Source organism: Apodemus sylvaticus, chromosome 1, assembly GCF_947179515.1.
Source record: "Apodemus sylvaticus chromosome 1, mApoSyl1.1, whole genome shotgun sequence".
NCBI lineage: Eukaryota > Metazoa > Chordata > Mammalia > Rodentia > Muridae > Apodemus > Apodemus sylvaticus.
In genome coordinates, this window is record NC_067472.1 from 40,745,383 (window position 1) to 40,769,320 (window position 23,938).

At 41.6% G+C, this 23,938-nt stretch overlaps 2 protein-coding genes across 3 annotated transcripts in view; both read left to right on the forward strand.

The window, feature by feature from the left end:
• The window catches only part of Gda (guanine deaminase), a 680,631-nt gene that overhangs the window by 408,583 nt on the left and 248,110 nt on the right, over window positions 1–23,938 (forward strand). The window lies entirely within an intron of this gene.
• C1H9orf85 (chromosome 1 C9orf85 homolog) overlaps window positions 1–23,938 on the forward strand; it is a 53,303-nt gene that overhangs the window by 24,806 nt on the left and 4,559 nt on the right. The window contains exons 2-3 of one of the 2 annotated variants that reach the window (XR_007978837.1): window positions 8,554–8,660; window positions 17,180–17,297. Coding sequence is in view for 1 of the 2 variants with exons in the window: in XM_052188400.1 (XP_052044360.1) it covers window positions 8,554–8,660 (107 nt within the window). In the remaining variant the exon portion in view is untranslated. The remainder of the gene's footprint in view (window positions 1–8,553; window positions 8,661–17,179; window positions 17,298–23,938) is intronic. The other variant, XM_052188400.1, reaches the window with a different exon arrangement.

Here is a 23,938-nt window from a genome sequence, read left to right on the forward strand (position 1 = left end):
GATCTCTGGGGCTGGGCATACCTGGCTATTGCCAGGTAGGTGTGGGGTGGAGCTTAGACAGAACCCCAACAATGGGGTTACAGGTATACATAGCCATGTCCACCTTTTTACCTGGATCCAGGGATCCCTCATACCCTCCTGCTTGGGAAGCAAGCACTTTTTCTGATGTTTAAGTAAGTAAAACTAAGTCTTGGTGTCCTGGAATTGATTGGTCTGTACAAAAAAAAAAAAAAATCTTACCAATAAAATTATTTTTATCTATAAAGTTATAGACTCTCGCTATAAGAAAGTCATATAAATTTGTATACTATTAATATACAACAAAAATATTAAAGGAGAAAAATCAGCAGCAACAGAGAGAAACATTTATATTGAAGGCGTATGAAATACTTCTCTATGACATTTAGTATTTCTCTGCCTGCCCCATTCATTTTATCTACATAAAAAGTTGAATGTGTTCTCTAAGTACAATTAAACTAGGACAAGCTATATACTGTGTGAAATTTCTTTAGTTAATAAAAATTATTGAGGGCAGTGAAGTATGACTAAATTATTTTGTATTTATGAACAGTTAAAATTAGGGATTTAAATATATTCCTTGTAAGATTTTTTTAATGTAGTATTTCAAGGTATATAAAATTTATTTTAGGCCTTTTAGCTATTGTGTTAAGGGGTTGATCTGGTGCTACTGTGTATTCAAATGCTAAATATTGACCCCTGAGATATAATGTTTGCTCTCCAGTTTAAAACTAATGGTTAAATGAAATAGCTACAGTCAATTACTGGGGAGAATAGAAGAGGCGGCGCTTCAGTTACCAGGCTAGGGGTTGCAGGTAGGGACCCTGAGGAAGAAGGCAAGGGAGGAGATTGGAGGAGGAAGAAGATAGAAAAGGAGATCTCCAGTAGACATGATGGACCAAGAGCACATGCCCAAGTGAAATGCCCCTCCCCCCAGGACAGCCTGCTGGAGCACAAGTAACCTGGGTGAAATCCAAACAGCAAGTATCTGAGGAGCAGAGGTGGGAGTTAACAGTCTAGCAAACACCAATATACATTAGGAATAACCCTCCCCCCCCAATAATTATACAAGAACTGATCAAATCCACAGAATTCTGCCTTGGTTAGTGGGAGACTGATTGGGTCATATTACACTTGATCTTAGCCAAAGGCCGAGAAGCGGTGATTGGGTCATATTAATAATGTTTACTAAACTCTATACTGTTTTGTATGAATTCCCTAGTAACTTAAGCTAAATATCAAAACTAGGCAAAATTACTATTAAATAAAAACTCGTTTAACTATGAATCTCCCTTACAACATAACACAGATCTTCTACAGTGACACCAATGAGTTATAGCATTCCACAATGAACTGTGGTTTATTCTGGGCACACGGCATTTGTGTATTATAAAATCCAGTACTGGGCTGCTGAGATGGCTCAGCAGGTAAAGGCATATCTGTCTAAGTGTGACAACCTGAACCCCTGGAACTCGCATGGTAACTGAAGAGAAAATGACTCCTAAAATTTGTCCTCTCGTCTCCACATGTATGCCATGGTGTGCCCATCCTGCCCTTACCCCCACACAAAAGAAATAAGTAAGTGTAAAAAAAGAAAATATTTTAGAAGAGTTGAATGTTATTAAGATGCCAATTCTTTCCCAAATTGATTTGTATTTTCAGTGTGAAGCTAATCAAAAGCACAGTAGACTTATGTTATTAAAATAATAATGAATAGATTCCCAAATATAAATAGAAGATTAAAAGAAATTGTAAGCCAGGTGGTGGTGGCGGCGCATGCCTGTAACCCCAGCACTCTGGGAGGCAGAGGCAGGCGGATTTCTGAGTTCGAGGCCAGCCTGGTCTACAGAGTGAGTTCCAGGACAGCCAGGGCTATACAGAAAAACCCTGTCTTAAAAAAAACAAATCCAAAAAACCGAAAAAAAGAAAGAAAGAAAGAAAGAAAGAAAGAAAGAAAGAAAGAAAGAAAGAAAGAAAGAAAGAAAGAAAGAAAGAAAGAAAGAAAGAAAGAAAAAAGAAAAGAAATTGTAATAATCAGACAATTTTGCAAAAGAACAGAATTGGAGAACTTAGAGTACTGAGCTCACCACTTGCTACAAAGCTGCCTTAGTCATGATGAGGCATTGGAGGAAGAATGGTCACACATGATTGACAGGATGTTCATCGAGTGTAGGGACAGGCCAATATGTACTTAATTTTGTAATGCAAATACAGAGGCAATTCTGTGGTGCTGGAACATTTGGACATCCTGTACTATGTACAGAATTAACTCACAAGGAGTTAGAGACTCAAAGTTAAAAATCCCGGAGCTTCTGGAACAAAACAAGTGGAAAGCTTTTGTCATTCTCCAACAAAAGTTTCTTAGATTTTAGAAAGTATAATTCATGAGACAGACTTGATGGCTTGTTCTTTATTAAAATTGTTAAAAAGGTCTGCTGTTAAGAAAATGGGATTCATAAAGCTAAAAGCACATGCTGTGAAGAATATAGTCAAAATATGAATCTGGCAAAGGCTGATATCAAGAAGAAGTATAGAAAATGAACAGCCTAATATGAAAAATGGGCAAAAGACTTTAGACAGTTGCTTCTACAAGGAGAATGCATTGCAGAAACGATGCTTGGTGCTGTGGTGTTAGAGAAATTTAGATTCAAGCCACACTGAGAGCTCTGCACTCTTCCAGGTAACACGGATTTTACAGTTTCAAGTTCTGAAAGGCACTGGGAAAAATAGAGGTCCCAAACCAACAGAAAATAAGACATCCAAATACAAAACCTTACACTAAAGTGTCTGTTAACACCCAAATAACACAAAGCTCCAGGTATCCTTCAGTGATGAGGAATCTACAGTACTGCAGGACCCTAGTGTCCCTGGGAGGATGGGATGTAAATTACCTGTGAGGAAGCTTCAGACAAGCCCTGAAAGGCTGGGTGCCATAGAGGGAATTTCAGTGTAGGCTGTCCACATTCACAGTGTTAGGAAGCTGTTTGTCCTGATTTATAGTATGGCAACAGCACCTGGAATTAGAGCCTTTGTTTCTTGGATATGATGAATAGGGAGAGATGAACTGTGTTTTCTGGAGCTTATTTTAAGTGTGTACACACATGGAAAGGGAAAGGCAAACTTTGTGGTTGTCGCTGGCCATGTGCAAATGTATGTTTTAGACGGTCTCACTTTGTAGTCTAACTGGCCTTATACTCAGTGTCCCAAATGTCAGATCGATGGCATGAGCCACCACACCAAATAGTATTGTTTTAATTTTTGTGCATGTTTCCTGGGCTTCTATCATTTTCCATGATAGAAGGACCTAGTTGATAATAATATTTCTTCAAGATGATCTTAAAGGTGTTCATCTTGTGATGTACAGGGCCTTCTGACAGACCTGTTACCATCTTGCATGTAAGAACACCTTTGTAGAGCCTTTGCTATTAGAGCCTTTTTGAGTGTGTCTGAGCAGAATAACCCAGGTTTCCATTGAACACTGGGAGAGAACACTTTTTTCTGAAATGCTTTGTATGGTAGGATTCTTTGAAGCTTTGATTACTGCATCATGCTATAAGCTTTTGGGGAAAGATAACTGGGTTTCAGCAGCAGGAATAGGCAGCCTGCTTCTAAGAGCCTGGGCTTGGCTTGTTCAGTCCCAGTTCACTAAGGGACCACGCTCTCAGCCGTGGCTCACCTCCAGCAGGTCTCTTCAGCTGTGCTCCTGCTGTGCTTACCCGGATCTGCAGCATCCGGACTCCTCCCGCTGCTTGCTCTTGCTGAGGTTTTCCCCCTTGTTCGTTCGTTTGTTTGTTTGGCTGTAGTTATTTTGTGAGAGACTTCATATTCTATGGTAATCTGTCTGAAAGAAATTTAAAATAATATAGTGCTGGGGATAAAGTTCAGTGGCTTCACATGCACAGAAAAAGTAGATGAAAGTTAATGATTTTAAGGTAATAGCCTAATGACATAGTTCTACATTATCATTGTTACGTAAGTCCTTGGGAGGTGTTTGTTCTCTAGTCAAATTTTGACTGAGAGACTATTTCTAAAGGTTAAGGCTGAGACACGAGGATTGGGAATTGAAGGCTAACTAACACTGAGCTACTGGGGCTGAGTCTGCAAGGCCTCCAGTGACGTAGGCCTGACAGGGACAGCCAGGGAATAAAGAAAAAAACAGACAGATGGACAAGGAGAAAGAAAGCTGGGACTGGGTGGTCTAGACTGCTGAAGAAGCCACAGCAACCTTGGAGCGTGTGTGTTTATTAGATATTGTTGAACAGGTGTCAGGGTTTGTGGTATATGGGGATTAAGGAGACAAGACTTAGATGTTAATTCTGTAGGAGCAGTTTCTGGGGATGGTGGAGGGGCAGTCTTGGGCCGTAAACATGCAGGGGTTAGAAAGGCTGGCATTCTCTGCAGAGTGTCGGCATCCTTACTGGAGCAGAGGAAGGCTTTTTCATTCCTCACCCTCACCCTCACCCCGGGGAGAAGGCCCTGCCAAATGGGCCCGAGGCCATGACTCAGAATTTTACTCCCTGTATACTAGAGCAAGACCATTTCTCTCCCTCTCTTTATAGTATTTTATTGGTGTGAAGACACACCATGACCACGGCAAGTCTTATAAAGGAAAACATTTCATTGGTGCTGGCTTGCCGTTTCAGTTTCAGAGGGTCAGTCCATCATCATCACCGTGAGAAGGAGCATGGCGGCGTGCAGACAGTCATGGTGCTGGAGAAGGAGCCAAGAGCTCTGCATCCTGAGCCACAGGCAGAAGGGAACTGTGGTCCACAGTGACATAGCCAGAGCCTATGAGACCTCAAAGCCTGCCCTCTCTGTGACACACTTCCTCCAACAAGGCCACGCCTCCTAATAGTGCCACTCCCTATGGGCCAAGCATTCCAGCACATGAGTGTACTTGGGCCATACCTATTCAAACCTCTCTGCGTGTCTCTCTCTCTCTCTCTCTCTCTCTCTCTCTCTCTCTCTCTCTCTCTCTCTCTCTCTCTCTCTCCCTCCTCTCTCTGCCCGCCATCTCTCTGCTTCTCACTCTTCCCCCTCTATCTTTACGTGTGTATGAGGAGAGTGAGAGAGAGATTTAAATATAATTAATGTAAAAAGTTCCTATTTTCAGAGTAGCAGTAATACAGTTATTTCACAGTAAAATTCTTTATGTAGTGAGATTGCAGAGTAAAGAGTCAGGCCCATCTGGTGATCCCTGTTGGCAACAGTTGGAATAGACATTTTCCCTTAAGATTTTTTTTTTTTAATTAAGAGAAACGAAATATAACATCACAGTTGTCTTGGATTTAGCATTGCTGAGAGAATTACCTCATACCAAAAAATCCAAAGAAAAATTACTAGATATCTTAAATTCCTTTGCTTTCCCAAATTGTGTCTTCGTTCTTATTAAGTGATACTTTATAGCTCATGAAATGCTTATTATACACATGTTGATGCAAGTCTTAAAAAGTTAGTTTGTTCTTGCTACCTTCTAGAGACTCTGAACTCTCACCCAGTTCCTATTTGTGATTGTGGTATTCCATTATGGAATATTTGTTGTATGGCAATAGAATCTTCTTTTTTGGTTTTTTTTTTTCTTTTTGGTTTTTTGTTTGTTTGTTTGTTTTGTTTTTGGATTTGGTTTTTTCAAGACAGGGTTTCTCTGTATAGCCCTGGCTGTCCTGGAACTCACTCTGTAGACCAGGCTGGCCTCGAACTCACAAATCCATCTGCTTCTGCCTCCCAGAGTGCTGGGTTTACAGGTGTGTGCCACCACCGCCAGGCCAATAGAATCTTCATAGCTGGGATAATAACACTAATTTATGCTGGTATGGATTGATAAACAAAGGCATTCTTAAACCATTCTATGTTCCATTAGGAATATCTTTTGATGTGTTAAATTTATTCTGACCGTTAAGAAGTATTCATTTCATTTTTCTATATCTGATTCACTAACTCATTCTTAAGTTTGTAGAATTTTTGTCTTTTAACAATCTGGAAGTTGTATGTGCTGGGGTATACCTGTAATCCCTATCCTTAGTGTTGGCAGTTCCTCCAGGCGCCACCCAACAGCTACCTAGCAGCAGCACAGCCTGCCTGCCAGGTGCTGGCCCGCCCACCCGCCCACCAGGCATATAAGGACTGCTTTACCTCTCTCTGCCCCTCCCTGCAGCCTCTCCCCTTGTTCTGGGCCTGCCTCTTCCTCTCTTCCTTGCTCCTCTCTCTTTCTGTCCTTCTCTGTCCCCCTTTTCTGCCTCTACCCGTTTTCCAGGTCCCCTTTCCTCCCTACCAATAAGTCTGTCTGTGTACTAAGTCTCTAGCACAGCTTGATTGTTCAGAGGGCCTTGGCGGGCTTAAGGGGCTCTCTTCCACCATATTATACTGAGTTGCATAAAACACAACACTTAGACATTGAGGCAAGAGGATTGTCATGAGTTTTAGGTAACCTGGGCTACACTCTTAAACCAAACCAAACTAGCCCAAACTACTTACTTGTGTCTCCAAAAACAAAAACAAAAACAAACAAACAAACAAAAAAAAAAAAAAAGGAAAGGAAAGGAACCTGTTGAGCTGACTGACCTTTATAAACCAATTTTTCATTGGTATTTTGTGTTTTGAACATACTCTTTGTATTTTGTGTTTTGGACATACTCTTTGTTGTCATCCTCATTCATTTCTTAGTACACAAAAATCAAGTTAATTCTGTAGTAGTTCCATTTGTTTGTGTGAGCCCTGTACAGGAGTACCATTTATAGTGCCCCACCAGTCGCTCATAGAACAAGTTACCACAAAGACCTGCTTTGTTCTACAGTTGGTCCTCCTAAGATAACCAGTTTCTAAACTATGCAAGCTTTTATAAATCAAGATGAACTGGTCAGATATTGTATAGAGAAACAAACAAGAAACCAACTAATGCTTCCTGGTTGGCAAACAATGCATGTTAATGTACTACAATTTCAGGTAATGAAATTTCCTGCATTATAAGAATTCTTACTAGTTAGAAAGTTTGTTTTACATTGTAACTTTGGTTTAAAGCCATTAGTTAACTTATTCTTATAATTGTTAAGTGACAAATACAAATTGTAAGATATTTCAGACAACAGATGATAGAAGAGAACTGATGAATTATGAATTTGAAGTCTGTGTTTCTTAGCTGTCCCTGTGATCCCTAGTCTTAGTACATGGTATCTAAGTGCCAAGGTGCAGAGGAAGAGGAATTTGGTGTGCAGGCACGGAACCCCTTTCTCTATAGTATAACGTAGTGACCATGAACAGAGAGGCATGCTGGGACTGACCACCACTGTGTCAGAAAGACAGCAGTAAACCCATACATAATTCATAAGTGACAGAATATACTCTTACCAGAGTTCAGCTGAGGCACAGGTCTTCAAAGCATATATTATGGACCTTGAAATATATTCTCTTAGAATAAGTGTTTTGAGACAATATCTCACCCGTCACCTCTCATGGCCGGCAGAGGCCTCTTCAGTGATTGCTTCAACTGCCCTAGTCTACATACCGTGCTTGTAACTCAGCCTCAAGTGGCAATCCAAAAGGTCCTTTACAATGGCAAATATACATTCTAACAGTGGGCAAAGACCAGCCTTCCTCTTTTAGCAGAAGAAGTGATAGGATTCTCAGAACACGCCCTAAGATATATTACAGAGGACCTAGGATACATTTAAATTCTTGCCTGTTTATACAGACACATTTCAAGAATAAAAATTTAAATGTTTTCCTCCTGTGGGACCGCTTGTTCACTGGCTGTCTATGTTTACATTCATGCTGTATTCTCATGAGACCGAGTGAGCTGGATGGGTTTTGTTAGTTTGAGACTGGGCTTCCAAGGAACCTTTGTAAAGCATTTTGGTTACATAGAAACACAGAAGGAAAGGAAATGCCCTCTGCTTCCTGCTAGCACATCTGACTTTCAGGTACTGCTATCCCAGAGAAACTGATAATTACAATTTTTCACTTTAATTCAGAGGCATTGGCAGAATTTGAATTGTTGAGTTTCTTTTCTTTTATTACATTTTTATTTAGGTCTAGTTTACAAAGAGTAAAATCCATGCGTCTTAATTATCCAGTATTAGTCTTGTTCTACTATGTCAGGGCCAGTGAGGAAGGCTTTCTCAGAGTCCTCTTGGAAACCCTTTAACATGTTGGCAGATTAGAAACTATTGCTTTGTAAAGAACCAACTTGAGTAGTGTCATAAAATACATAGTATCACGGAATCTTAGATAAAAACTAAGTCATTGCATTTAACTTTTAAATTGTTTGTATTTACTTTGTATGCATGTGCGTGGGGTGTGCTCTATAGCATGCATTGGGAGATCACAAAACAGCCTATAGGGACTGACTCATTCCTTCCATCATGTGGGGTCCAGGTGATTAACCTCAGGTCTCAGACTTGGCTGGGAGCACCTATGTCTGCTGCGTCGCCTTGCTTATCCTAGGATATCTTTATGACATTCCCATGAACTTTTTTATGGGGTTTGCCATATTGACTTATGGATGAGATTATTAATTTATTTATTTTTATTTGCTTTTAGAAAATTAATGCAAAACTTCATGATGGAGTATGCCAACGCTGCAAAGAAGTTCTTGAATGGCGTGTAAAATACAGCAAATACAAACCACTGTCAAAGCCTAAGAAATGGTGAGTTAAGTTTCTTAGATTCCTTTGAGTGATATTAACATCACAGTGTCTATTGTCTAACTCTCAAAACTGTGTTTAGATAAACATGAAGAAAATATGGAAGTCCCTTTCTCTAGTGTAGAATTTCATTTTGTATGATGAGTCATGATTTGTGAAAGCAGACAGATGAAAAAAAAGCCGGGCGGTGGTGGTGCACACCTGTAATCCCAGCACTCTAGGAGGCAGAGGCAGAAGGATTTCTGAGTTCGAGGTCAGCCTGGTGTACAGAGTGAGTTCCAGGACAGCCAGGGCTACAGAGAGAAACCCTGTCTCAAACACACACACACACACACACACACACAGAGAGAGAGAGAGAGAGAGAGAGAGAGAGAGAGAGAGAGAGAGAGAGAGAGAGAGAGAGAGAGAGATCTTGTCTTCCTTGTTCATGGCATTGTTTCTGATTGAATAGCATGCACATACATGGGAGAGGAGATAGGTAGTATTGCTGTTTGTACTAATTCCAGTTCCATTCATTTTCCTTCAAATATCACATCATTTTTCTGTGTGACTAAATAAGCTTTCATCATATATATGCACTATATTTTCTTGTTCATGTGGAGTGTACTTTGTAGCTATTAAGAATAGAGCAGCGGGGGGCTGGAGAGATGGCTCAGTGGTTAAGAGCACTGACTGCTCTACCAAAGGTCCTGAGTTCAAATCCCAGCAACCACATGGTGGTCACAACCATCCATAACAAGATCTGATGCCCTCTTCTGGAGTATCTGAAGACAGCTACAGTGTACTTACATATAATAAATAAATCTTAAAAAAAAAGAAAAAAAAAGAAAAAAAAAAGAACAGAGCAGTGACTAATGTGGATGTGTGAGTATCTGCTGTGTGACCTCAGTCTTCAGGAATACACCCAGGTCTGGTATAGTGGGCTTACTTGTTAGGTTGGTTCGTTTGGATTTTGAGGGACTTCCAAAGTGATTTCCATAGTGGATGTACAAGTCTATATTCCTATGTACACATTCTAAGAGGTCTTTCCCTGTGTCCTTTGAATTGCTGATGTGTATCCCAGCCCTCTTTGTTTTCTTGATAGCCCTTTGGCCTAGGTTAGATGGTTCCCTGTTCCCACTGCCCTTGCACTGAGATTACAGGCTCACCTTGCGACAAACAGCCTTTTGCATGTGTGCTGGGGATCTGAACTCAGATCCTCTCCCTTGTGTGACAGGCACGTCCCTGCTGGAGCCATGTCTGACCATTGTTTTATATTGCTTACTTTCCTTCTTGGGTCCGGAGTTGGACTTATCTGTTATTCGGAGTTGGATTTATCTGTTATTTGTATCCATTTGCTGTTGTTTATTTCTTTCTTTGTTTGAGACTGGGTCTCATTATAAAGCTGTGGTTGTCCTGGAACTCACTATGTAGACCAGGCTGGCCTTCAACTCATTGAGATCCACTTGTCTTTCTGCCTCCAGGACTGAGATTAAAGGTGTGATCCCCCCACCCCCACCCCCACCCACCTGGTTTGTTGTTCCTTTCTGATGGTAAACTTTAGATCTCATACCCACTCTGTATCTCTGAAGAGTCATTCTGTGTTGGTTTCTTAAGTTTCTCACATTTCTTTATTGTGATTTGGCCATCTGCTAGGTTGTCCTTTTTGGTTGTATTTGAGAATCTTACAGAGCAGTTTCATCTCTAGATCTTAGCCCTTAGCCGACTCCGTTGCAGAGTCTTGTGCATGCTGGTATCAAGCCTGTGTGATACAGATAGTCAGTGTCCTCCAGAGATGGCTTCACTTTAGCAGTGTGCCTCCTTTGTGTAACAGGAGCCGCTCTTAACACTTTGGGCCCTGCAGTCTGAGAACTAGACAGGTTCTTTCAACCTCCTGAAACTTCTCTGATCATTCCCAAGTGACTTAAGTTTTATTTGGGGAAATATATATAAAATATAAGTATATGTACACATACACACACACACACACACACACACACACACACACTCACTCACTCACACACACACCCCATCTTACAAGAGCCCCAGGAGTAGGGAATTCCATACAGCCCTGATGTCTGTACAAGGAAGTTTTCTTTTCTTGTTTTTGTTTTTTGTCTTTTTTGAGGCAGGGTTTCTCTGTATAGCCCTGGCTGTCCTGGAACTCAGTCTGTAGACCAGGCTGGCCTCAAACGCAAAAATCCGCATGTCTCTGCCTCCCAAGTGCTGGGATTAAAGGTGTGTGCCACCACTGCCCGGCTAGGAAGTTTACTTGCTTTTAAGCCTTTTAAAAATATTAGTCCCTCTGCAGGTATATATCAGTATTCTGCTGGAGCTTCTGGTCTTGGGCTCCACACAACATATTGCCTGTTTCAGAGGTTGAGTCTGAAAAGGATTGTCAATTTCTAGAGGTATTCCAGTTGATAAAATCTGGTCCAGGAATCTGGAGAGCAGGGATGCTTTTTCCTGTGCCCTTTAGTTCCTGGACCAGACTTCCTTGCTGTCCACAGTGACTCCACAGTACTATTTCTGAACATAAACCCATGCCAGGTTGAATGTAACCTCTCTGCCTCTCAGCAGTTTTCTGTTCTCAGCCTCCCAGAGTTGCTCAACTTTAAACAATAGTTGCCCTCTCGAAATAGCACTAGGCTTCTGCTCTCTAAGAGGTGTAGAGTGACAAACATGGTATTCCTGTGCACCCATTTTCTAGAGCCTGGGTTTGAGGCTTCCTCAGGGGCAAGGTCACACAGTTTCTAGCATAAGAGTGAGTTCCAGGACAGCCAGGGCTACACAGAAAAACCCTGTCTCAAAAACCAAAAAAAACCAAAAAAACAAAACAAAAAAAAAAAGACTTTGTAATAGCGATCTTACTACTATAGAGATTATGGCATGTGGTATTAGACTTTTTGTAAATCTAAAACTCAAGGTTTAGAGCACTTTGTTTATTTAAGGCTATTTTAATATCAGTGGGCACGATAGCATATGCCCTTAACTCCAGCACTTACCGTGGAGATTGACTCTGAGGCCAGCTTGGTCTTCATAGCAAGTTCCCAGACAATCAGAGCTATACAGAGATCCCATCTCATTTAAAAAAAAAAAAAAAAGGAAGAAAGAGAAGAGATATTTAATTTAGGTGTTTATTAATATTGTTTAGAGGGCCTCAGACATGATCAACACTAAGTTAAGCTGCTTGAGTTTTTTCACTGTATTGCTTTCTCAGTATTGTGGTTTTCCTTGCTGGTATTGCTGAATCTTCTTTTACATAGTATCATTCATGTCTTGATTATTTTTCAGTGTTTTTCCTGCTCTCTAGCATCTTTCCTGAAAAAAAAAAGAAAGAAAGAAAGAAAGAAAGAAAGAAAGAAAGAAAGAAAGAAAGAAAGAAAGAAAGAAAGAAAATACTTTCAGCTAATGGTGTAGTGCCGTGCCCGCTGATTTGGGGAATTCAGTCCCCATAAAACCAGCAAACACTCGCTGATAAACAAGTCTGTTGAATCTTATGCTAAGTCACCTACTTGGTAGCAAGAAGTTATGCTGTTAAAAGGGTGTTTAGAGCACACAAGCTTAGATTTCTATAAATGAATAATTGTTTCCTAGGTAGCAGTTAAAAACTAGCTGTGCCATAAATCATGTACTTTTAGTTAATAAGCCGAACATAAGATGTATGGTTTAGAGTATTTCCTATAAAGTGTATAAGGTTTCAGCATTGTTCTCTGAGTACTGCTGCTATGTTCCCCTGGCAGCCTGTTTTCCAGAGCAGTTTGAAGTATTCAAAATAGACATTACAGTGCTGCTTTTTAGCACTTTTACACTGTAATAAATGAAGTCACTTAACTCTATTGCTTCTATGTCCATTACTTGTGTTCTAATCCTGATAGTCTGTGCTGTGTGCTTGCTGATCTTTGATACGCAACTGTGAAAGATCACTAGCAAATTTTACTACTGCCCAGGAAGAAAGGGGTGCCCCTCATGGGTCTCATGTGATCAACTCTTATATGAAGGGAGATAAGGGCTAAATAGGACTCAAGGTCATCACACCGAAAGTCATGCCATAACCTCAGAATGAAGGGAATGAGGTATTCTATGAATACAGTATTGTGTAAGTTGTATAGATATAAAGTACAGACAAATAAATCATTAGGGAAATCACCAAGGATAAGGATGTTCAAGTGAATGCAAAGCAACATGGACAAGACCCTGAGAGCTAGAAAGAGCAAGAGTAGTCAAAGTGGAGCCCAGGAGAGCTCTGCATCTAAAACATCTGCATCTAAAACAGCACAAGACCAGAACCAGCAAATGTAACACATTTTGTATAGCGTGGGAGCCTCATAAGGAAATGAAGACCTGAAGAAATATCTCAGTTGAACTAGGCCTACACCTGTTAACCCTGCACTGAGGAAGCTAAGGCAGGAGGATCACACTTTCCAGGCAAACCTACGATATAGAGGGAGTTCTAGACCAGTTTATGATACACAGTTCAGTCTGCTCTATGGAAACCAAGAAGGTCAGGGGGAAGAGGAAAGATAGAGAATTAAAGCCGGGCGTGGTGGTGCATGCCTGTAATCCCAGCACTTGGGAGGCAAAGGCAGGCAGATTTGTGAGTTCGAGGCCAGCCTGGTCTACAGAGTGAGTTCCAGGACAGCCAGGGCTATACAGAGAAACCCTGACTCAGGAGAAAAAGAAAAGAAAAGAGGATTAAACTGGAGTGTTGCACAGCATGTGTGCTGAGCTGTGGGAAGGACACCATGGAGGAGAAGGTAATAGGCCAAAGCATGCAGTTGGGAGTAAATTAGGGTGAGGTGCTGATAGGACAATTCACATCCACACAGGGACCCTGCCCCGCAGCGGGCGCATGTGCTCAGTCCCTACTACCTGTCTCTTTCAGGTCAGCAGGATTTCTCTTACCTGAGGGCCTTCATACACCTTCTGTAACTCAGATTCTGGAAGCTTCAGATAGTCACTAATCCAAGGCACCTTTTTGGTTAGAATGTTTCAAATTCTTAAAATCTAAAAATGTTACTTGCAGTGACTGCCAACTCTAGAACACTGAGGGTTTCTGATTATCCTGAACATGGAGCACAATAGGCATTTTGGGATTTCAAAGTCCAGTCACCTGTATTTGCTTTGTTTTACTGTGTATTGATACTGTGTATTAAAATGCATTGTAAGGAATTTTAATCTGTTGATGATGCTGATGGTAAAAGTTAATTTGGAACATTAAACATTTCATTCAGGCTTATTACCTATAAAAATTATCCTTTGTTCAGATTTCTATTTCAATTATACAGATACCAGGTTACATCCTGGGGAGAGGCAGCTTCTGTTTTATAAATGCACACTTCTGTTTATTGAATGAATCATATCTCAGTGTTTAGCTGTCAGGTTTTGAAGCATTTCATATATGTCCAAATACTTGACAAGATTTAAAAAAATAGTGATTTTGATGTAAAGTTGCTATTTTATGGAAATGCTTCTAACTTTACATTTTCATTCCATCTGTAGATTTTTCTATCTTTATAAAATATTGGAGTTATTTTTTAAGGAAAAAATAGAAAAGTAGCTTGTGAATAGCTCAAACTAAGCTTACAGATTGCATGTAAAAAAGCAGAAAAGTTCTTTGTGTCTGTTTCTATTGCTTCCTTGTGTAGCCTTTGTACCTGCCAGGTGACAGGAAGAGCCAACCAGACAGGAGAGGCGCCACCTTGTATGCAATAGGAGCCAGCTGCACAGCGCTCTTGTGTTTACTTGTTCTCTTTAGTCAGTTACTGCAAAAAAGAGAAAGAAAGAAAGAAAAACAAACAAAAAAGCTGTACATTGTTACATCATAATTGACCCATCATAAATAAAAATGCCTCAGTTTGAAAACGTGCTGAACATATCCTCATGTCATATTTTAGCTTTGTGTACCTCAAAGTGGTCCTAGCCTAAGTAGGACAAACTCACCTAACACAAACTAGATCACAGTAAAGTAGCATATCTTAAGTAATTAATTGAATACTACATTGAAAGGGAAAGCACAATACTTATATAAAAACATGAATAGAATAGTATTTCTTGACCCAGACATGGGCATGGGATAGGCAAGTGTTTCTCTTTGTACTAGCCTGTCCCATGGACTCTAAGATGTGTCATAGCATCCCTGGCCTCTTCCTATTTATTATCTGCCAGTAATCTCCCTTCCTCCTCAAGTAATAGCAGTGCCAACAGTTTCCAGCCCTTTCCTTATGCCCTTTGGGAGACAAAGCGCCACCAGGACACTCCTTGCTAAGAGCTCACCCAGGCCTGCCCCTCTGTGGCTGGTCCCACCCTGTGCCAGCCTCTTCCTGAGCGAGCACCAGAACAAAGCTAAGCTTGAGCTAATTCCTTATTTCTGTGGGTAACGGATGGAAAGAGGAGAAGCTTAGAGATTCTAATATAAATGTGGGTATTTGCCTAACCTGATGTTGGAGAAAGAATGTGTGATGTGGCCAGACAGCCCAGCCCCTGCATGGGTGCTGGGACATGCCCATTACACAGCTGGTCTGTGAGTAATTAATTGCGTTTAGACTTTTTTTTGATTTTTAAAGAATGTTGCTTGGTTACTTGAAACAAAGGCATTTGAGAATGTAAAAAATAAAACTTACTTTTCTTTCCATAAATACATATACTTAAGAAGAAACTCCCAGGGTGGTTCTAAGCAGAATATGTTAAACCAGAAGTAACATGGTTCACAGTTTCAGACCTCTTCAGTAAACAAACAAGGTTGTGACATTTGTAAGATTCAGTGAAGCACCAAGCTTTTGTTGAGTGGAAGGAAAGGACCTTTGGAATGATTAATTCTGTACCGTGAGAGGACAGGAAAACTGGGCTGTGGGATTAGTTGAATTAGCATTTGAATATAAATTCCCTGTGCTTTACTTTGTCTTGAGTTAAACTATAATCCCTCTGACCTAAGACATTAAAAAAAAAAACAAAAAACAAAAAAAAAACAAAAAACAGAATTCATTTCATTTCTGGCCTTCTTCCCCTGCTTGAGAAAAGAGCAAAATCTTTTAACCATTAATGTAAGTTTAAAAGGTGTCAAAGTTACGTGTCACCCTTTAGATCCATTATCTTATAAGATCTTTCCCTTACTTTGTCATACTTAATTCCATTAAGTAAATTTTACTGTTCCTTTTAAAGTTATTGTTGCTCCTCATCTCACCTGTTCTCAGACATCTCTCTTGGCCCAGAGATAAAGAAACCTGTGATTTAACAAATTAAAAGGAGCTGGGGAAATTGCTCTGTGGCTAAGAGTCCTCACTGCTCTTGCGAAGGCCCTGGGTTCCATTCTGGATGTGTTGGGATCTGAGAGCCTCTTGTGGCTCCTGGGCTACTGCACCCACATGGTGGATAACAACTCAGCATGCTGGCCCTCACATAAATGAAGAGGGAAAGGGAAAAAGAATAAGGTTAATCCTCTCAAATCTTTCACGGAGCCTAATAAGGAAGGTTGGATTGTTTGATCTGTCTACTACAGTGGGAGTAGGAGTTCAGGGGTCATCTCGAAGGCAGGAGAAACCAAAACAGGCCACGTTTGTTAGACACTGAGAGAGGGCAGGAGCTGCTGCTAAGAACCCCATGCCACCATGTACTGTGTCCCTATTCGTGGGGTCTGCACCATCTCTTTTTCTCTTGGTCTTTTGAGACAGGCTTGCTGTGAGCCCCTCATATCTCCCCAACCCCCATCCCAGGTTTCAGGATCACAGAGGTGGGTGACACTCTTTCTTTGTGACCTGGTAAGCAGAAGCTTAATTGTAATCTTTGTTTCTCCTGAATTGTGAATTAGTTTTTGTTTTCCTGAAATAGGATCTTGCTGTGTAGCCCAAGCTAGCTTGGAACTCCTGATAGACCTCGGACTGCCCTTAAATACAGGATCTTTCTCCCACAGCCTCAGTCAGCCATCTGGTTTTGAAAAGGACATTGATGCAGAACATAGCTCTTAACAGGAAGAGATAGGAGTTTTTTGTTTGTTTGTTTTGTTTTGTTTTCCCCAGCTAAATGTGAATGGCTGTGACCATTGGACATAGACTCAGATTTCCCTGAGTGACGTGTTCCCCCATGGAAGTATTTACAATGACTTTATCGTCACAGAACAAAAGAAAGAAACCAAGACTGGGAAGTATACTGGTGAGGACTGAGGGTAGGCTGCGCCTTGAGCAGGTGGAGATCCCTTCCGTAGGTCTCAGGATAGCTGAACACACAAACCCCCTAGCCCTGGGGTAGTGGAAACTAGTAGTCTATCAGGTTAATACTTCCCACGGGTTTTACCTGACAGTCAGAGGACGTAGGTCAGACACAGGTGGATAACTGTGGCTGCTGACTAGGTATCTTCAGGTAACTTTGTCTGTCAAACTTCCAATTCTACACAACCCTAGAAGTTCTAATAAATCACCTGCCTGGTCTGTAATCTTCATTGTAGGTGGCTTTTTCAGGGAAATTGAGTTTATACAGAAGTTCTGTAATTCTGAATTTCTTAATCATACCCTGGTTCTGAATGCAATGGTGTGACCCTGTCTTCCCAGTTAACTGGAAGATTGATGCAGGAGGATAGCTTGAGCCCAGGAGTTCAGGAACAGCCTGGTCCAAAACCACAAAAGAAGACAAACTGGAGAGAGGACCACTGCCCACATTTTTTTAGAGGTAATAAGTCATTGGTTTTCAGAGAACATGGTAATTAATGCCAGTGCCTTGCTAGTCTGGCTCTGATATTCAATTCATTGGCATTCGCTAATTATATGTGTTGGCTGAACAGACACCATTGCAATACCAGTCTTTCTGACATTGTAACTACAGTGCAGATAGGCAACTTTCATACCACACTAAGTGTTTTCCCTTTTGTTGTAGTTTTTTGTTTTGTTTTGTTTTTCTCAAAACAGGGTTTCTTTCTCTGTGAACCCTGGCTCTCCTGGAACTCTGTATAGACCAGGCTGGGTTCAAACTCAGATCTGCCTGCCTTTGTCTCCTTAATGGCATATCACTACCACCCAGTTTCCCTTCCATTCTTAGAGCTGGATGAATGTGTGCCCCCACCCCTCAGGAGTACAAACTATCTCTTGTTCTCCATGTAACTCTAAAGTCCATAATTCAAGTGGTAAATAATGGATCTTTATATGTTGATGGCCTGATAGCTCCCTTTCTATAGATTGTTTTTATTTTTGCCAATTAAATGTAGCAATGTAATTTGGGTTGTTTGCCTCGTTTGTAATTGCTAAACCATTCTTGTTTCAGCATGTTTCAACTGTAATTTTCTATTTTTGCATTAGGGTCTTAGACTAAGTGAAACAATATATTTCACAAAATTTATTGACTCAGAGAAAGATTGGCATGTTTACATATTGAGTTCACTACATTTTCCAGTGTGAACCTTAAGTGATGTTCCTGAATGTCACCAAAATAAATGCATTAACACAAAGTAAACCAGCTTTTAAGCACATTCCTACCAGACCAGTGAAATTTTGATTACTTACCATATATGTAATTAGGGGGAAGAATCATTCTGAAATGCAACATGAAAAAGGGTTATTTAATAGCTTAGCTTTCATTGAAGGGATTTTTAATTATCTGTAGGTTTGTGTCAGTATGTCCCCACAGAGGCCAGAGGTGTTGGGTTCCCTGGGACTAGAGTAACAAGCGGTTGTAAACGGCTTCCTGTGTGCTGGGAGCCAAGCTCAAGGCTCTGAACAGAAGCTAATCCTGAAGTAAGCAGTAAGCAGGATGCTGTCCTCCAGCTCCTTAAGGGATATTCAACAATTCTTCATTTGTGGCCTCTCTGTATATATACAGGCATTGCCAGTATGTAGTTTATCTGAAAATCCAGGTCAGTTTGTGAGGGCAGAGGTTAATGAATGAAGATTGTTCAGCAAGGTATGCTGTCTGGCAGAATCACTTTTGTTTGTTTCGTTGGTTTTGGTTTTAGAAACAGGGTTTCCCTGTGTAACCTTGGCTGTCCTAGAACTTGCTCTGTAGATCAGGCTAGCCTGAAACTCAAGAGATCCACCTGCCTCTGCCTCTCAAGTGCTGGGATTAAAGGTGTGCGTCACCACTGCCCAGCTGATGTCTCTTCTAAGATGAGAAATTATTTTCCGTTGTGGTAATCATAAGAATTATTTTCAAGTATTCTTTATAGAGACTTTTAGGAAGCTGGCACTGTTTGGCCAAACAGGGAAAAGAGAAATGAAAAGACCTTAACCCTTTAGAGCAGGCCTGCCTGAAGAGTGTCTTAGTCAGTTTAATGTTACGGTAATGAGACGTTGTGGCCTCAGCCACACCTCGAGGAAAGGATGGATTCAACTTATGCTTCACATCCTAGTTCATCATCGAAGGACGACGGTCCAGACAGGCACCTGGAGGCAGAAGCTGATGCACAGGCCATGCAGGAGTGCCACCTACTTACTGCCTTGCTGCTCAGGGATGACACCAACCAATGGGCTGTGTCCTCTCCATCAATCATTAATTTACAAAATGCCCTCCAGGTTTGCCTACAGCCTGAGCCTGATTGTATAGAGGCATTTTCTTTTTTTTTTTTTCTCTTTCTTCTTTTTTAAATATTTATTTATGTTATTTATATGAGTATACTGTAGCTGTCTTCAGACACACCAGAAGAGGGCATCAGATCTCATTACAGATGGTTGTGAGCCACCATGTGTTTGCGGGGAATTGAACTCAGAACCTCTGGAAGAACAGTCAGTGCTCTTAACTGCTGAGCCGCCTCTCCAGCTCCCTAGACTAGGCATTTTCATAACTGAGGTTCCTCTCTCAGAAACGATCCAGTACAGAGATCATGGAGTTAAGATCTAGATGAATTACTCCATTTTCTTAAGCAAGTAGATAATTAAGATCCTTACTTTAAACTTAATATCCTTTCAAAACTGTCATAGGCGTGGGCGCTGGTGACACTCACTTGTAACCCAGGTACTTGGGAAGTAGAGACAGGAGAATCAAGAATTCAAGGTTGTTGTAAATCAGGAGTTAAAAGTTGTTGTTCTTGATTATGTTGTGAGTTTGAGGCCAGGTTGGACTACGTGGGACCCTGTCTCAAAGCAAAAAAAAAAAAGAAAAAGAGAAAGAAAGCTTCTATCACATAATTGCATTTTAAATACCCACCATTCCTTAAAGGTATGAACCTGCAGAGGTGGCATTAGATAATCTAGGCGACTAACCCTGTATGGTTAGCAGAGAACATACTCAGAATTAGAATCCAGACTTTTTTCTCATAATTTCTCATTCCTGGCTCTATTTTAGTGATCATTAAGGTTTAACATGGTTGTTGGTATCAGGATCAACTCTGAACCCAATGACATCACACCTAGGCGACAGAGACCTGCACATCTGTTGTCAAGGCAACTGCCACCATATTCCCAGAATCCACTTGGCTCACCTCCCACCTTTACATCATTATCCAAATAAAAGGAAGACCCCTTTAACCCCCCCCTCTCTTTCTCCCCTACCCCCCTTCTCCTTCACTGCCACCTTTGCCCTTCTCTCCTACAAGAAAACCTCACATGGCACTTTTGGCCTGGTGTGGTGTGGAGACCAGCTTCTAACACAACAATGGTCATTTATCATGTCTTGAACAATTCCTGAATCTTAAATAAACTAAAACAAACATTTTATAAAATGAAAAGACACAGAGGCTTCCCCGGCATGCAATAAAGACACATGCTCCACTATGTTCATAGCAGCCCTATTTGTAATATCCAGAAGCTAGAAAGAACCTAGGTGTCCCTCAAAAGAGGAATGGATACAAAAAATGTGGTATATTTATACAATGGAGTACTATTCAGCTATTAGAAACAATGAATTTGTGAAATCCTTAGACAAATGGATGGAGCTGGAGAACATCATACTAAGTGAGGCAACCCAGTCTCAAAAGATCAATCATGGTATGCACTCACTGATAAGTGAATATTAGCCTAGAAAGTTGGAATACCCAAGACATACTCCACATATTAAATGATGTCCAAGAGGAACGGAGGAGTGGCCCCTGCTTCTGGAAAGACGCAGTGCAGCAGTGTAGGGCAATACCAGAACAGGGAAGTGGGAAGGGGTGGATGGGGGATTAGGAGGAGGGAAGAGGGCTTATGGGACTTTCGGTGAGTGGGGAGCCAGAAAAGAGGAAATCATTTGAAATGTAAATAAAAATATATCGAATATTTTAAAAAAAACATGTCTTACGTGAACAATTTTCTTTAAGAACCAAGAAACTAAGCTGGACTTAAAAGACAATTACATAGTTGTTTTATTAGGAACAGTAAGCATTGTTATGACTTAAGCAGTAGACGCCATAAAGTCACACCCTGCTACAGGTAGCACTCAAGGGGCTTATGGGGGTGAGGGGGGTGCCACGGCTGGCCCCAAGCAAGCAGGTGGAGAAGAGAGAGAGGGAGCAAAATACCCACTTGTATAATGGGGCATATAGCACATGCACATCCACACCGGGAGAATAAGAGACTTGTGACAGTGGACGTGCATCTCCTTTGGCCACTGACGATGGCCTGCTGTCACTAGGTTACTGAAAGTGGGCTTAGGATGGGGTTTTCAAACAGATATTCCTTGGAAAAGTCCAGGCTAATAGAATACTATCCTGGACATAACTCTTAAATTTCTACGAGACAGAAAAAAGTACAGAGATGCCAGATAAGAATTGTGGTTCAATCTGCAGTTATTTTAGATAGCATCTTCAATGTACAAGCCACTATGATAAAAAATATGAAGAGTCTTTGCTAGCAGGGACCTCATTCAGTTGGAGTCCTAGGCTTGTCCCCCTCCCCCCCACTTTGTCCAGCAAATTCCATTCCTCCCTCTCTCCCCAACCCCACCTACTCAGAAAGCCCCCCAACAGAAAGTCACCAGAAGCCCAGTCCTGCATTCCTTCCTACCAACTGCGCCAGCCCGCTCATCTGAAGTCATCAGCCACCCCAGCACACTCACCGCACACCTGGGCACAAGCCTAGTGAGTGGCAGACATGTCATTTTCCTTCACGCACCATCTATAAAAACCTTCCCTGCCATAGTCTGTCCTCAACTTCTTCCTGTCTTGTCCCCCGAAGCTGGTGAACTTGCCTGGTACCCCATTCCCTGATAAACCTGCCTTTTTTACTTTTAATCTGCTTGAATTGGCTTCTTTATCTGGTGTAGAAAACCTATTAGAATTTATTCTCTGGCGATATGGATCCACAGGCAATTCCCACGCAGAAGGGGTAACTTTTGGTAAGCGGGCATTTAATGCCATTTAGACCTGGGCATTCAAGACAAGGCTGCAGAGGAATGAAACAATAACATCAAGAAAAAGGGTCAGAAAGGTCCTGAGTCATGGCTGGGCAGTGACGTGGGTGATGTTTGCAGAACACATTGTGAAGAGTGCCTGGGGAAGGAGGGAAGATGAGTGGAGGCCCCCCACCTACCACGGCCACCCTCTGATAGATTGGAATGGTGTAGGTGACCCTGCCTTACAGCTCTTCTAAGTTCATTTGTTCTGTGTCTTGCTGTTTGAGAAGCCGTGGTGCCTTTTAGACCTCAGCCTCATTTCTGTCGCCTCAGCCTCCCCAGTGCAGCAATAACAGAAGCACCATGTTTCTATAACTTTGGGGGTCCTTGGAGATGAATAATTTTGGTGGTTGGGGAAATGGCTCAGGGGTTAAGAGCACTAGCCGCTTTTTACAGAGGACCCTGGTTGCCACCTATAACTCTGTTCCAGGACTCTGATTCCCTCTTCTGACTTCCACAGAGACCAGGCATACACAAGTTGAACCAGGACATATATGCAGGCAAAACATTCATACAATAAAAATGAATAAAGAAAAAAAATTTTAAGGGGATCACTAATCAGCTGAATAGAAGAAGAGGAGGAGGAAGAGGAGGAGGAAGCAACAGCAGCTGCTCACTGCAGGGCGGTGGTGTGGCGCACACCTCTAATCCCAGCACTCAGGATGCAGAGGCTGGCAGATCTCTAAGTTCGAGTCCAGCCTTGTCTACAGATCAAGTTCCTGGACAGTGAAGGCTACACAGAAAAACTCTTGTCTTGCAAAACCAGAAAAAAGAGAGGAAGAGACTTAGTTGATCTCAAATATATACATAATGAACAGAAAAGTAAAATAGGTTTATTTCTGACCTCAGTGTACTATCGACTTTTTAAATTTTTATTCTTTCATCAAAATAAACGTCTCTTACCATCTATATATTACAAAGCCGAAGCCCACCAGTCCCTTCCTTAGGCGTGGTCTGCCTGGCCTCCTGCCTGTGCCTTTCACTTCCAGCATTTCACCAGTGATGTGCTCTGACTGAGCGCTAGCCTCGCTATATAGTAAGTTCCAGAACAGCCAGGATTATATATAGAGAGTCCCAGCTCAAATTAATAATGGTAGTAATAATAACAATAATAAATAATTATCCTAGTCTAGGCTACTGTTGCTTTAAAGGGAGGTGGTTTTTTACCTGTCTGTTAAGTCTAGGGTATCTAATGTGGAAACAACGGGAAGTTAATTGTAACTACTATATGAGGTATTTGGAATAGGAGCAGGGTGTTTCCTTTAAAAAGCATTTTAAACTCTAGGAGGAGCTAACCCCCCACAGTTGTTTTAGACTCCATATTGTAAACAACATAGGTTGCTTAGCCACTGCAGGGAAGTATCTTGAGTTTCTCTCATTTGCACACCGAAGGGTGAGGCGCTGACAGTCACTGTTTACCAAGGTGCCCAGTCATCCTGTGTGCAGTTCCACATGGGCTAATTATGGCCATGGTCAGAATATAGTAACCAGGAAACTAAGGCAGAACCACAGCATAGCAGAGGGAAGTTTGTTCCTGTCAGCTATTAAAGGATGATAAGGAAAGGTCCTGAGATTTTTAAGTGAATTTATAGGCATGAGCACAGTGTAATTCAAATGTCCTCGGTGTTGTGATTATAAAAAGAGAAATATGTGTAAGAATATGTTCTATGGGGCGTGGTGAGGTGTGGGGGAAGGGGGTGTCTCAGGCCGATGCCGAGGCATCCTTCCCCTGAGGGACCAGCCACCCAATGGTATAGTATAGAATAGAGTTTATTCACGACCTGGGAAGGGGGTTAAGAGGGTAGTAGAGGCAGAAAGAAGAGAGGGGGGGGGGGAGGAGACAAACCAAGAGAGAGAGAGAGAGAGAGAGAGGGAGAGGGAGGGAGGGAGAGGAGAGAGGGAGGAGAGAGAGAGAGAGAGAGAGAGAGAGAGAGAGAGAGCGAGAGAGAGAGGAGAGAGAGGAGAGAGAGAGAGAGAGAGGAGAGAGAGGAGGAGAGAAGAGAAGAGAAGAGAAG